This window comes from Trachymyrmex cornetzi, unplaced genomic scaffold (assembly GCF_001594075.2).
Source record: "Trachymyrmex cornetzi isolate Tcor2-1 unplaced genomic scaffold, Tcor1.1 scaffold24, whole genome shotgun sequence".
Lineage (NCBI taxonomy): Eukaryota > Metazoa > Arthropoda > Insecta > Hymenoptera > Formicidae > Trachymyrmex > Trachymyrmex cornetzi.
In genome coordinates, this window is record NW_017297060.1 from 820,854 (window position 1) to 833,435 (window position 12,582).

At 38.7% G+C, this 12,582-nt stretch overlaps 1 protein-coding gene across 1 annotated transcript in view; it reads right to left on the reverse strand.

Annotated features, from left to right (window-relative positions):
* LOC108761146 (paired box protein Pax-6) overlaps positions 1 to 12,582 on the reverse strand; it is a 120,102-nt gene that overhangs the window by 37,494 nt on the left and 70,026 nt on the right. Inside the window, 2 exon segments of the mRNA XM_018507526.1 lie at positions 6,826 to 6,935; positions 7,327 to 7,496. Coding sequence (XP_018363028.1) covers positions 6,826 to 6,935; positions 7,327 to 7,496 — 280 coding nt within the window.

Here is a 12,582-nt window from a genome sequence, read left to right on the forward strand (position 1 = left end):
TCGCTCGCAGGGAAATAAAGCGGAAGACAAAAGGGGAGAACGCGGCGCGTTGCAACGCGCGTCTGCATAGTGTAGCGTGGCCGATAGATACGTGGATAGGTAGGTAGGTAGGTAGGTAACCCGAGACTCGATGAGAGGTCAGCCTTCGTAGATTGACGGACGCGATAAATCGAGCCGCGGTGACACCGGGGCTCGAGTGACGCGTAGCGAGACGAGGCGATGCGGACACGACGCGACAACCCACTGACCTGCGAATCCAATGCATAGAGTTTCTCTCTCTCTCTCTCTCTCTCTCTCTCTTTCTCTCATCCTCCCCCTCTTTCCTCTATTGCTGCAACAACGTGCACATATACACAGACATATCATCGTGAGCAGAGAAAAAGAGAGAGAGAGAGAGAGAGAGAGGGGGGGGGGGAGACCTAGTAAATATTCCTGTTTATACGTCACCCACGTAATGCCCTGGCGTACGTCGGATGCAAGGGTGTGGTATCGAGCACTGGAATCCTGAAATAGAACGGAGCAACGTGTGCATCTGTGACGCCTCGCGCAATATATCCGGGTTGGAGCATTGCTGCGCAACGTCGGGAAATCTTGGTCTATCGAATTTCAAACTCGATCGTAAAAATGCGGCGACGATATCTGGGGATTTTCGATCGGAACTGCGGCTGTTTCGCCGAAGAAGCTGGAAAGGAATTCATTCGCGGTTAAGTTACGAAGAAATACTGTTACATTTATAATGTCAAATTATACTCAATGAGTTATTTTTAATCATTTCTGTAGGTTATCATTATTCCTATTCAATATGTCGTTAATTTGACTAAAATAACGGAGTTAACCAATTTCATTCAAAAAAATGTATTAAATTTGACTCAAACTTTCGTTTATTATTTACTAAATGCATACGTCAATATAGACGATGTTTATTTTGAAACTAATCACAGAAATGGAGTAATTTACATTTTGATGCACATGAAAATTAAAAATAACAAAATGTTATTTAATTGAATGGATTGGGTTACCATTGCTTTTCATATTTAACATTGAAAACGAGGCAAAAACACGTACGATGCTAAGTACAGCTTCTATGGACGAGGAATCTCTGCCGATGTATTTTATCTATTCTATATATTTTTTTTCTTGGAGGAAAAACAACGATTTTAACGTAAATGATATTTACAGATTCGCAGCTGATTATTCTGTTAAATTAGGATGATACTTATATAATTATTTAAAAAATTATTTTTTTAAAGATTTTTTCAATATATGCGATGTTTCTATTTGGCCATCTCTCTTCGTGGTATTTAACATTAACAATTTCATTATTTCTATATTTGTACTGATAGATAACAATTTAATTCGATTTATGCCCGTTTCCAATGTAGATTAAATTTAATCGGGGTTGAATTTACTCTTCATCTTTTTCTAATTCTTAAAACTAGAAAAAGATAAAGTCGGTAATATCTTAAGAAGGTTAAGAGATTAATATAGTTTTTGTAAGAACTCACATTATTAATGTGAATCAGAAAACGATGAAGAGTGGTGTTGACGGAGCTCTGAGAGTTGGAAGAATAAGTGGGAAAACGTCAGTAGCAACAACGATGACAACTAGAACGAAGGCAACCGGAGACCGCATTGTGCCGGTCGGTGATAAAAGCTGTCGCATCGTTTTGCGGCGGTATATATCTATACCTAACCCGGGAGAAAATTCGACAAAGAAAAACGAAGGAGCCCGGGAGAGAGAAGAAGCGAAAGGAATGACGAATGGAGAGCGAGAGATCGGGCTCGCGAGATAAAGAAGGTCGACAATAATGCCGTCGGTGCACCCTCGATCCCGTGGTACCAGGCGCAGCAGGCAGCCATTATTATTGTTTTACCTCTGCATCTCGGACGGAGATCGGCGAATGTGTCGCGGAAGGCTGAATACGCGCGCGCCTTCGATGAGCAGACAGAACCAGGAAGAAGGGATTCGCAAGGGAGACTCGTGCTGAACGAATACGACAGAGACGCCAATGATAAAAGCGCATTAATCTGTCTTTCGCGACTTAGAGAGATTGAATATGCGCAAGAGAGATACCATTAAATCCAGAACCAATCATTTTCGCACTTAAATTTTACTTGTCTTTAATTTTATCGTGTGACTTCGGGACTGGAACTAAAACAGAATTAACGCGACTGGAAGCGTATTCAAGATGAAGGCTCGAGGACTAGAAAAATGAGGAAAAATTATCCATCCATGGAAAAATCGGCGATTGAAATTTTTTTACGTACAATTAAACTATTCTTTCGTTTTACATAAAATTAATTTGTACATTATACCGAAAGAGTTTCGCACGTATAAGTATTCATGTAATTGTGCACGAAGATAAGGGAATTTCACATTATTGGCGAAAATAATTCCGGCTATCATATTGTCCTCTCACGTCGACATCGTCAATAATGTTCACGTAGTACACGGTATGCGTATCAGCGATATTGAAATCATAGAAAGGTATTCGAGATCCCGTGTTTCCCCCGCAGTGACGCACATGCAGGGTTTGGAGGTGAAAAAACAATGCTGCAACGACCCGAACCCCTTTCGCCTCGATCACGATGGAGACCCTTCCCGCGCGCTCTTATCTCTCTCCTCCCTTTATCTCGCCAGTCTTCTGTCTTTTCTCTTTTTCTTTTCTTTATCTTCTTTTCCCTTTCATTTGCCTGTTCTCATCTCGCTATCCTCTGGTGAAAATTCTTCTACATGCCTCTACGTCGTGTCGTTTGGTCTCGCGCAATGCGATACAATGCCACCCCGGGATGCATTGTGAATCAGACTCACCAGACAACCCGACGACGTCGACAACATGACGACAGCTGTGCGCGATGATATCTAAGTTAAACTGATTATATTTAATTCGGAAAATATTTTTTACACGAGATCTCAGGCATTAACACCGTATCGATCTCGCACGTTCAATTATTGAACGTTATTGGAAATAATATTCAATGGAAATGGGAAAGATAAGATGATCCATTATGGAAATAAAAAATCCATATATGTAGATTGTAAATGCTCCTTGCAAAAAAAATCATTTGTTTAGAAATTTAAGTGAAAATTATGAAATTTCTGATTACTCTTAGCCAACTATTCTAATTAAATTTGATTCTTAGAAATAATTTTTTAATAAAAATATTTTTAAAAACTTTTTTCAAAATTTTTGAACAAATAAATCGCAAAAGTAAAACAAAATATGTCGTAACGATATATTGTATTTTTGTTAGTTTATTATTCCGTATAATTACTGCGCAATTAAATGATGTTAAAAGGAGTTTGCAGGAGCGACAGAATTACCTCACTTTCAAGGCAACTACAGCTTTTTTCTCGAGCTATTATAATTGTTTCAAGGGAAATTTGTTCTGTTGATCTATTTTCCATATCTCGTCAAGAAGGAAATGAAAGTAGCAACGACGCTCTTCGACGAAAGCGTAAAAAATTAAAAAGTATGTCTTCGTCCTTGTTGGGTTAGATCTTTTAACATGAACTCTTTATAGAAAGTGCGAAGAAAGTGCGTTCTTTTCTCTTCGACGTTATAAAAGTATCGACATTATCGGGAGAACCGCTGAAGACTTAAATAACTCTCTTTGAAGAGCGTATGTACGTAGGAGAGTGCTTAGAACGATGCGACAACGAAGGGTTAACTTTAATATTGCGTTGTAGCTAATTTATTAAAATGATTTCTGTCGTTAAAAACGAAGGTCGTACCAATGATTTTCATTCTCGACGTTATCGACATAAAAAAATCGTCTCTCATAAATACCATCCTTTCTATGCATTTTCCTCATCGCATTTATTAATACGCATTTAAAATCTATTTATTATTTTGATTCATCATATATTGCAGTCACTGTATAAAAATCGATGTACAGATAATCTACGTAAACGTATTCCACAATGAACATACAGGGTGTGTCCCATTTTTAAAAATCCACTCAAATATCTCAGAAACACTGCGTTAAATCGAAAAGAGTTTCAGACAAAAGTTTTGTGACTTCGAGGGGGACATAAGATGGTGTTATTGGTTTGACCTTGAGTAGCGTTGTCAAGGTCAGAGCAAGGTCACTTTGAATTTTTTAAATAAAACTCAATTTTTCATTGCATATTTTTGTAGCTTATCTTGAGAACTTTCCAAAACACTATAATTAAGTTCATTTTCATTAAGTACTTTGCGAGTTATAAGGCTTGAAAGTTACAGTACCGTCGGCATTAGTATTACCCAAGATGTCCGACCGATGGCTAAAACCTCTTGAATGTTGTTTAAGATCATGTCCTGAATAACATTTGTTAAGATCAAGGTCACTGGAGATTGTTTCTCTTATTTTCATTTTTGCATTGAAAATTCATTTTTATGTAAAACTGAAAATAAGAGAAACAATCTCCAATGACCTTAACAAATGTTATTCAGGACATGATCCTGAACAACAAATAATTAATAAACTCAATAAATATATTCTGAAAATAAAAAAACAAATTAAATTATAATTAAATTTTTTTTTGCATTTGATGATCGAATACAATGTAAAGTTGTAGTAAAATTTATGTACATCTGTCTATCTGGGTAGTTTAAGGAAGAAATAATAATCGCGTAAAATTTTCAAAGAAAAGTAAAAATTTTGAAAGCGGTATTCATAGTCCGTTCTTATATTCAAGTTCTTAATACAATTCAGATGTCATAAGTTAATCACAGAATCATATTGTAGACATCTTAAGATATTATTTAAGATAGTCTTGAAATAAAAATGTATTATACTAGCGCTTCTAAGTCTCTAATGTAGATTTCTAGAATTTAAGATGTACAGTATGAAACAGGCCAGATCGAAAAATTTCACCCCTCGCCGGGACAAGGGGGAACAAGCGGCGCCTGCAGCTCGCGCGATGATTGCGCCGTAATCTGCTTTCGCTTTGCTTTTCCGAGGAACGGGGGGTAGCTGCCGCGTGATTGGCCGGGGGCGTTGTTGGGTCTTCCGTTTCGACCGATACATCGACAACAGTCGAGATACACTTAGGGAGGATACACGCGGGAGATAGACCTCCAAGGAGAGAATAAGAGACAGAGAGGAAGAGACGTCGGTGAGAGGACGAAAAGAGATAACGGCAAGAGGACGAAGGGGGAAAAGGACGGAGGGGGTGAAACAACCCTCCTGACACGGGTTATCCTATAAACGGTGCTACCCCCGCAGCAACGCATCGATAATCCGGCCCCCGGGGCCCGCATGCGGTTGAACGCTCGCAACAGTTACCATATTTGATTGCGTACCCTCCTACCCTCCTCTATAAGATCGGAATACGAAATAATATCCTGTACCGCGAAGTAATACGAAATAATGTTCTCTACTGTAAAGATCTTGCGCTCGCGATAACTCGTTATTTTTCTACGGGATTAATATTATCAGTATATAATCGTTGATGGATCTTAAACAGTTGTTGAAAAGTTGTTTCTGTGTTATGTTAGTTTTTGAATTATACAACATATCAGTTGTAATAATCAGTTATATAGATTATATATAGCGTATAAGTAATTAACGATAAAATTTATCGTTGGTTCGTATGATCTGGGTTGGTTTAGATATAATGTGACTTATTGAGATGTACGACCTTCTGCAAATTTTGGAATCATTTTATATAAAATTATTTTTGTTATAAAGCCAATTAACGTGCAAATTAAAATGTAAATTTATATTTAATATTTCAAGTACATATTTTTTATTATCATTACCAAAATAATTTAAACTTATTTCAACAAACTTTACTAGTAAAATAATATACTTACTAGTAAAATAATATACGTTATAATTATATATTTATATTTTATAAAAAATACTTAGACGATCCGGAAATTTCTTCCCAATGTTGTTTGATAGAATAATTGTAAGATAATTTGCATTTCGTCAAGTCATATATGCAAGCAGGCAGAATCACAAGTCTTTCCTCATGATCGGCAAGATCGACGGGGCAAGCGTCGTGATAAATAAAAAAAAATCAAGGGAACTGTTCTTCGCTGCTCCTGACGCACCCTGCGTCACGGAGCTGTAGCGGTGATGATGGCGGGAAAATGCGGGGGAAAGAAATCGCACGCGTTTGATGTGCCGCCAAAGAGAACGCGCGCGGGGGTAGGGAAAGAGAGGGGGGGGGGAGGAGAGGAACAGGGGCGAGGGGGAGGAATATGCCGTCGGTGGCGGAGTAGTTTCGCGTGGGTTGGTCGGTCGACTGCAACCACGTTTCTGCGCAATCCCCTGCATCCCCCGCCAACCCCGAACCGTCTCTTTCTTTCTCGTTCGCTCCGATTTGCTTCGCGTTTCTCTGTTCCTCCACGCTTCGAAGGCCGCGCTTAAACGTTACCGGAAAATTATTACCGGAAAAGCGTTGCACACACGCGTGCGGCAAACCGCGGGACCCACCAACGGAATTACATTGATATTAGTATCGTTTGGCCCGACAGATTAATTAATTAAAACAAACCTCTCCCGCGCTTACCGCCTGTGGCCACTCATCCCGCACGCACGTATTTGTGTTTCACGCTAGCGCTTCAACACAGAAAGCATACCGGAATATATTGTGCGCCAACAATTGTCGAAGACTTTCGTCGTATACGCGAGCATAGCCTTTTGCTTGTCTAAATGTAGTATTGACGAAAAATACAAGATGCCATTAGCAAACTGTATAATACAATTGAACATTTCGACGAAGAATCTCATTTCTTCGTAGTAGCCGTGTTATGGAAAAATCGAGTAAACTAGATCTAGTGCACTGTGCACTAGAAAGGTGTCATAATAATTATTCAAATATAGACTTACCTTTCTTCGCGTGCAATATATCCGCTGGATCCGGTGGCAGAGACGAACAATGGCTCGGACTCAAACTAGATTGTATCGACGAAAACGGACTTCCCGCGCTCGACGGATACCTAAGATAACGACTGCTCTCAGCAAGAGAGTACACATGTTACGCATGCTATAAATAAGATTCTATCAAGAAAAGTATTAAAAAAAAAAAGAAAAAAACTCATGTATAATCTATAATAGAAATTTATTTAAAAAATCTTTCCGAGAATTCGGGAGATTTAATTTTTTCCATTTGATTACGGAAGTTATCCCGGAACTCCATCCCTATAATTCGTTATGCAATCAACTATTTTTCCTAAACTTAAATCTTACAGATGAAAAATTGGAAACAAGTTAAAAAAAGAATCGAAATAAAGTTGATCCTTGTCTTCGATTAAAGAACACGTGTTTTGCATAAGAATATCATTCTAACGAGCACATAATTTGTTTGCATAATAAGCCAATAAGTTTTACCAGGGATTGGGTCAACCGTTTAGTAGCCTGAGTTTATCGTAAACGCTCTCCGCCGGACTGCCGGCACCGACGCCAACCCCCACGGCGCCCACCCCTTGTTGCTGCTGTTGTTGCTGCCTCTGCTCCTTCTGCGCGGCCAGATTCCTCAGTACCCTGTTGATCGAGGACACCTGCAATCCGGAAACACGTTCATCAATATATAAAACAACTAATTGTGTATTGGCATAGTCAGATGAATTCTGCTTAACTTTGGACCCTTTGATTTACGATATATCTTGAATAGTTTGATATATTTCACGGCAAAGTTACGTACGAGCAATACTTTTTATTGCATCGAAGAATACAGAGAAATGAAAGTTTCTTTTTAGCGACTTTTACTGTAATTTAATTTAAAATATACATTTCTTATTCTTACTTTTCTCATTACATTTTATATACCTAGTAAAGAAACGTGTGATGAAAATTTCTATCATATTAGTCGTTATATTCTTTATGTTATTTCATTTATTTTATATATCTACGTATTTTTTAGTTATAGGCATTTCTTTATACTGTGTATGCGTTCGTTAACTGTTTTTATTTTTTTGTTATTTACGCTACTGAATGTCTTGTTCATTTATCTGTATGTCCTTAGAGGGTTTGTCCTAGAGAACAGTAATAAACTTTATTTCTCTCTCTCTCTCTCTCTGTCTCTCTCTCGCTCTCTCCTCTTCTCGATGGTATCGGATTTATTATAAATACGAAGTGTGCGGAGAGTGATGAAGATCCTCCGGGAAAGAGAGAGAGAGAGAGAAGCAGGAAGACGCTTCTGCCCGATGAAATGCGACGAGAGTGGTAATTAAAACGATGCGGTGAGCGGTTGCCGGCGCGGCGCATTGCACGAGGGAGTTAATTACCTCCGCCTTCAATTATATCCGTCTCTGCGCCACTCCAAGGGGACTTGGCTTCTGCCGACGTAAGTACGTAAGCACTCGCGCGTTTGCAGCGCGGGTGAACGCTCTCTACGCACGCATCCGCGTACCGAAATTCGTGATCGCTCTTAACTCTAAAGTGAGCGCCGCAGTACTACATACAACGTCACAATGTATATTACGTTCGATACTATCGCGATATGAAGATTTCAACGGGAAATCTACGCGAGAACAAGTTTCAAGTCGCGATGTATCCTATGTACATGTATACGTATATATTGTTCATTTCTTAATTATTATGTTAACATATAAGGACACTTCATATATATTATTAATTTCCTAATTCCTTTCTAATTCCTTTTAAATATATTTAATTGCGTACTTTTCTTTTTTATTAACTTTTTAATTTCGGATTACATTTTTAATTTTTCTTCAATTCTCACTTATTTTTTTTCTACCTTTCCCACATGCATCAAGAGGTTGAAAATTAACGAATATTATTTTTCAGAGATATTTTCTATCACATAGTCGTGTTATTTAATTTTTATTCAGAAATAAGTTTTTTATTTAACTGTACTCTCTTGCGCAAAAAATGAAAACAAAATTAAAAGTCGAGCTTTTTGTTTGCGACATCATATCAAACCATTTATTTTGCGCGTGTATATGCGAATGCGAGCACGATGAAATATCTACGGCGCGAAGAATTTACGATCTCCTAAAGACAGGGTCGCTCTTTTTATTTTCGTATCTTTTATTTGTCTTCTTCCGCGGGCTGCGTTCGTCGCTTCTGTCACTTACAGCTCGTATAAATCCCAACGAAGCCGTAAAAGAATTCTCACAAAACTAAAGCGGCAGGGCCTCCTGCTGCCGATAGTTTTGCAATTTATTCCTTTACATTCTTGTATTATGCCACGCACGTCGCGGCAAGCGACGCCGTATTAAGAGCATAATAAAAGGACGAATTTTTCAATTTCGATCCGTCGTTAAGAGTATCGAGAATTAATGTGTTCACGCGCGCGCGAAAGTACGTTCGAGACTCGCTTGATTGAGAAATGAATGCGACAATATAATTTTTTGTACCAATATTTATAACATAACGCACTATTTTCAGATCTGCATCTATCTAAATTTTTAGACACTTCAGCAAAACCATTCTTTCTGTGTAAATATGACAAATTATTATAGAACGTTCTTTAATTGTAAAAATAATGGCCTCTCAGGAGAATATTTATTTTGTAATTGTTGGAAATTTTTTTTCACGTTGATTGGATTATACTTTTAAATCTAAAGGAATAATCTTATCTCTTAATAAAGAAAATTTACAACAAAAAATTTATAAAAAATAAACATTCTGTTGAACGCTGCCTATGCTTGATTCTTTTTGTAAATCTTGAAATTAAATTCTTTTTAATTTCATATTTAATGCTTAAAGTAAAGCAAATTAATCACTCCTATGAACTTAACACACTATTTTTAATATTTCAATGTAATCGATAAAATTCTGACCTTCTTTTACGAAGGATCTTAAAGTATCCTAATGCAACCTATCAATCGATAAATCTGGAATGGAGGTGAACGGTTTCGGTAGATAATTTTTCATGATTATTCGTCGCATCTTGATTATATTGCACGCACCGGATCAAAAGGCAGGACGAGACACGAGAGAAATAAACCGAATGACGGCGGTACCAGAGCGACAGAATGCCGGATCGGTCATAGGAGATATTCGTTCCCCGGGGTTTGTTAGACCCGATGTCAGGGTACCACGGCGTTGAAACGAGCTGACATCTCGGACCCACCACCGGAGCGGAGCGTCATCCCCCTCGGCGCCCACGACGGCCACCATCACCACCACAACCGCACGATCTCGTCGTGTCTCTCCGCCGCTGACGCGAAAGAGACGTCACCGGCACTCACCCCTCGTCTTGTCGCCAACATCCACCGATGTCCGAAACATCCTGCCTTCACGTGTACCTCCAAAGATTCAAATGCCTTCCGTCAGCAAATTAACAACCTTCGTGATATAGAAGGGGATAGAATGGATGACCGGTAGATGACGAGGATCAAAAACACTTCATTGCGCTTCATTTAATTATAAACGTCCGACCTTCTTAAAAAAAGTATTAAAGACTGATTTACAAATGCAATAAAAAAGTACGAACTTTTGCACAATATACTCTTCTAAAATCAAAATTATAAAAAGTATTCAAATTGGCAAAAAGTCTGATTAAAGTTCTTTCACAATAAATAATTAAATTTTAATAAGATGTAACGAATAGCTTTTATATAAAATGGCAAATGTAATATTTTTTCTTGATTTTATGTTATTATTTTTTATTTTTATGATATGCAGAAACTTGATTTTAAATTCTACTTCTATCATGTGCTTATCGGAGCACGGAAATATCCATGCAATCTTCCAGATTAGGCAAGCTGATTCGTCGATGATTCCAAGCTGCGCCTGTGAAGTTGGCCGATGTCAAAACCGATCCACAATGAAAAAAGTCGTTGTCGCGCACAAAGAAGCACTTGGCGACAAAGCCAGAAACCCAACGAGCGACGGCTGCCTGTCAAGGGACAATCGGCGCCTCGCGTGACATCGAGTGTCCGGGCTGTTTGACCGTTTTTTGATTGACGTCAAACCGCAAATATCGTGCTGGCTGCTTCTCAATCGTTGCGATATATTTACGACGTGTGTCACCCTAGTTATTATTCGTAGAGATCGTTGTGCCGTGGAAATCGACACCACAATAAGCCCGCTTTTGTGGCGAGCCAAGCAGGCGCTTTGCAAAACCACAAGGCACTTCCATATCGCGACACTTCCTCCTTCGACCAATCTCGAAAGTGGAAGGTTCTTCTAGACGCATAAGCTACTCCACTTCTGCATTAAATTTTAATGACACGTTGTTTGCTTTAGAGCCAATTTTTATGAAACGGGCTTCGGAGATGCGCTAACAAAAGGTGGACTCTTGATTTAAATTCAAACGGACTATGGTTCATCAAAACATAAAAAATTAAAACAAACGCGCACTCCTCTAGAAGGTATTTATTAGCCAAAATTAATTCAGTGTTGCTTTAAACGCTGGCATTTCATTCGAAAAGGATCAGATGGATAATGAAAGGCACGTAGGGCGAGGACTCGTGGCGTTTTATTGGCTCATCGTCGACAATGGGATTCCCGACACATTTTTGCACGGATACAGAGTCGTGCGATATGATACGCGAATAGCATAAAAGGAACGTAGATATTATCCTTCATCCGCGCGCGGCCCGCATAAAGGCGGACACGCGGCGAGGGCTGAAATCGTGGCGCAAGAGGAAGAAGCCGACATCAGATCGATGAAATTAGCATGAAGCGTGAAGAGCTCGAGGGTGGCCGATCTCTTAAAAAGGGTGCTGGATAGAGACGTCATAATATTGCTCTCACGTGACATCTTCACGAGAGAAATCTCTTTCGCAAAAGTCAGCGAATTATTCTCAGGAAACTGCGGCATAAAAATTGCAAAATAAATCATAGTCATCATAGCAATAAATATCCCTTTTATGATATTCGAGACTCTTTCCGAAGATAAAACGAATTAATTTAGAATTTACGAGGAATCTATATTTATATATAAGCATGATATATATTCTTTTATAAGTATTTAAAAACATAAAATTTTATAAATAATATAATCTTTTTGGCAAAATAAATTTTCATCTTCTTCTCTTTACATTTAATCTCCGATTTTATTTTCTTTTTTGTCTGAAAAAATTTCCGAATTCGCTCCTTTTGATGCGCATCCAAGCGTATGTTTTTCATTAAAATTTATTTGTTCGGAGCATATACTATTCTCATATCTCAGTTGCGATAAATAAAAAATTTGATTTCTCTCGTCGAACGCAGACAAGCAGCACTTTTAATCGCCATGTCGTGATATCACGGTGACGTCAAGATGCGGAACGTATATAATGCATGTGTTATCTCTTAACGCATAGGGACTTCGTGCAAACGGAGAGCTGCAAACGAGGCTGCAATTTTTACGAGTGCTTATTCGCGGTAGTCGCGTATTTCCTGCCCGGACTCGTTCATATGTATGTATGAGTCGAGGGTGTTAACCGTGAAGAGAGCGGAAGAACACGAAGGGTGCCACGACTTTCTCTTTTCCTCCTTCCATTCAGACTACTTCCGTTATCCTGGGGGTCCAAACGAGCCTGCCGTACAACACGGCTTTATTATCGCGAAAACATCCTGGAAATAATGGCCGGGCGATTCGACACGCGTAATCAGCAGCACTTCATAAAACTTATTCAAAAGTCAAAGAATATATTCTTTGAAAGAGGCATAAATGCAAGTGTGATAAAT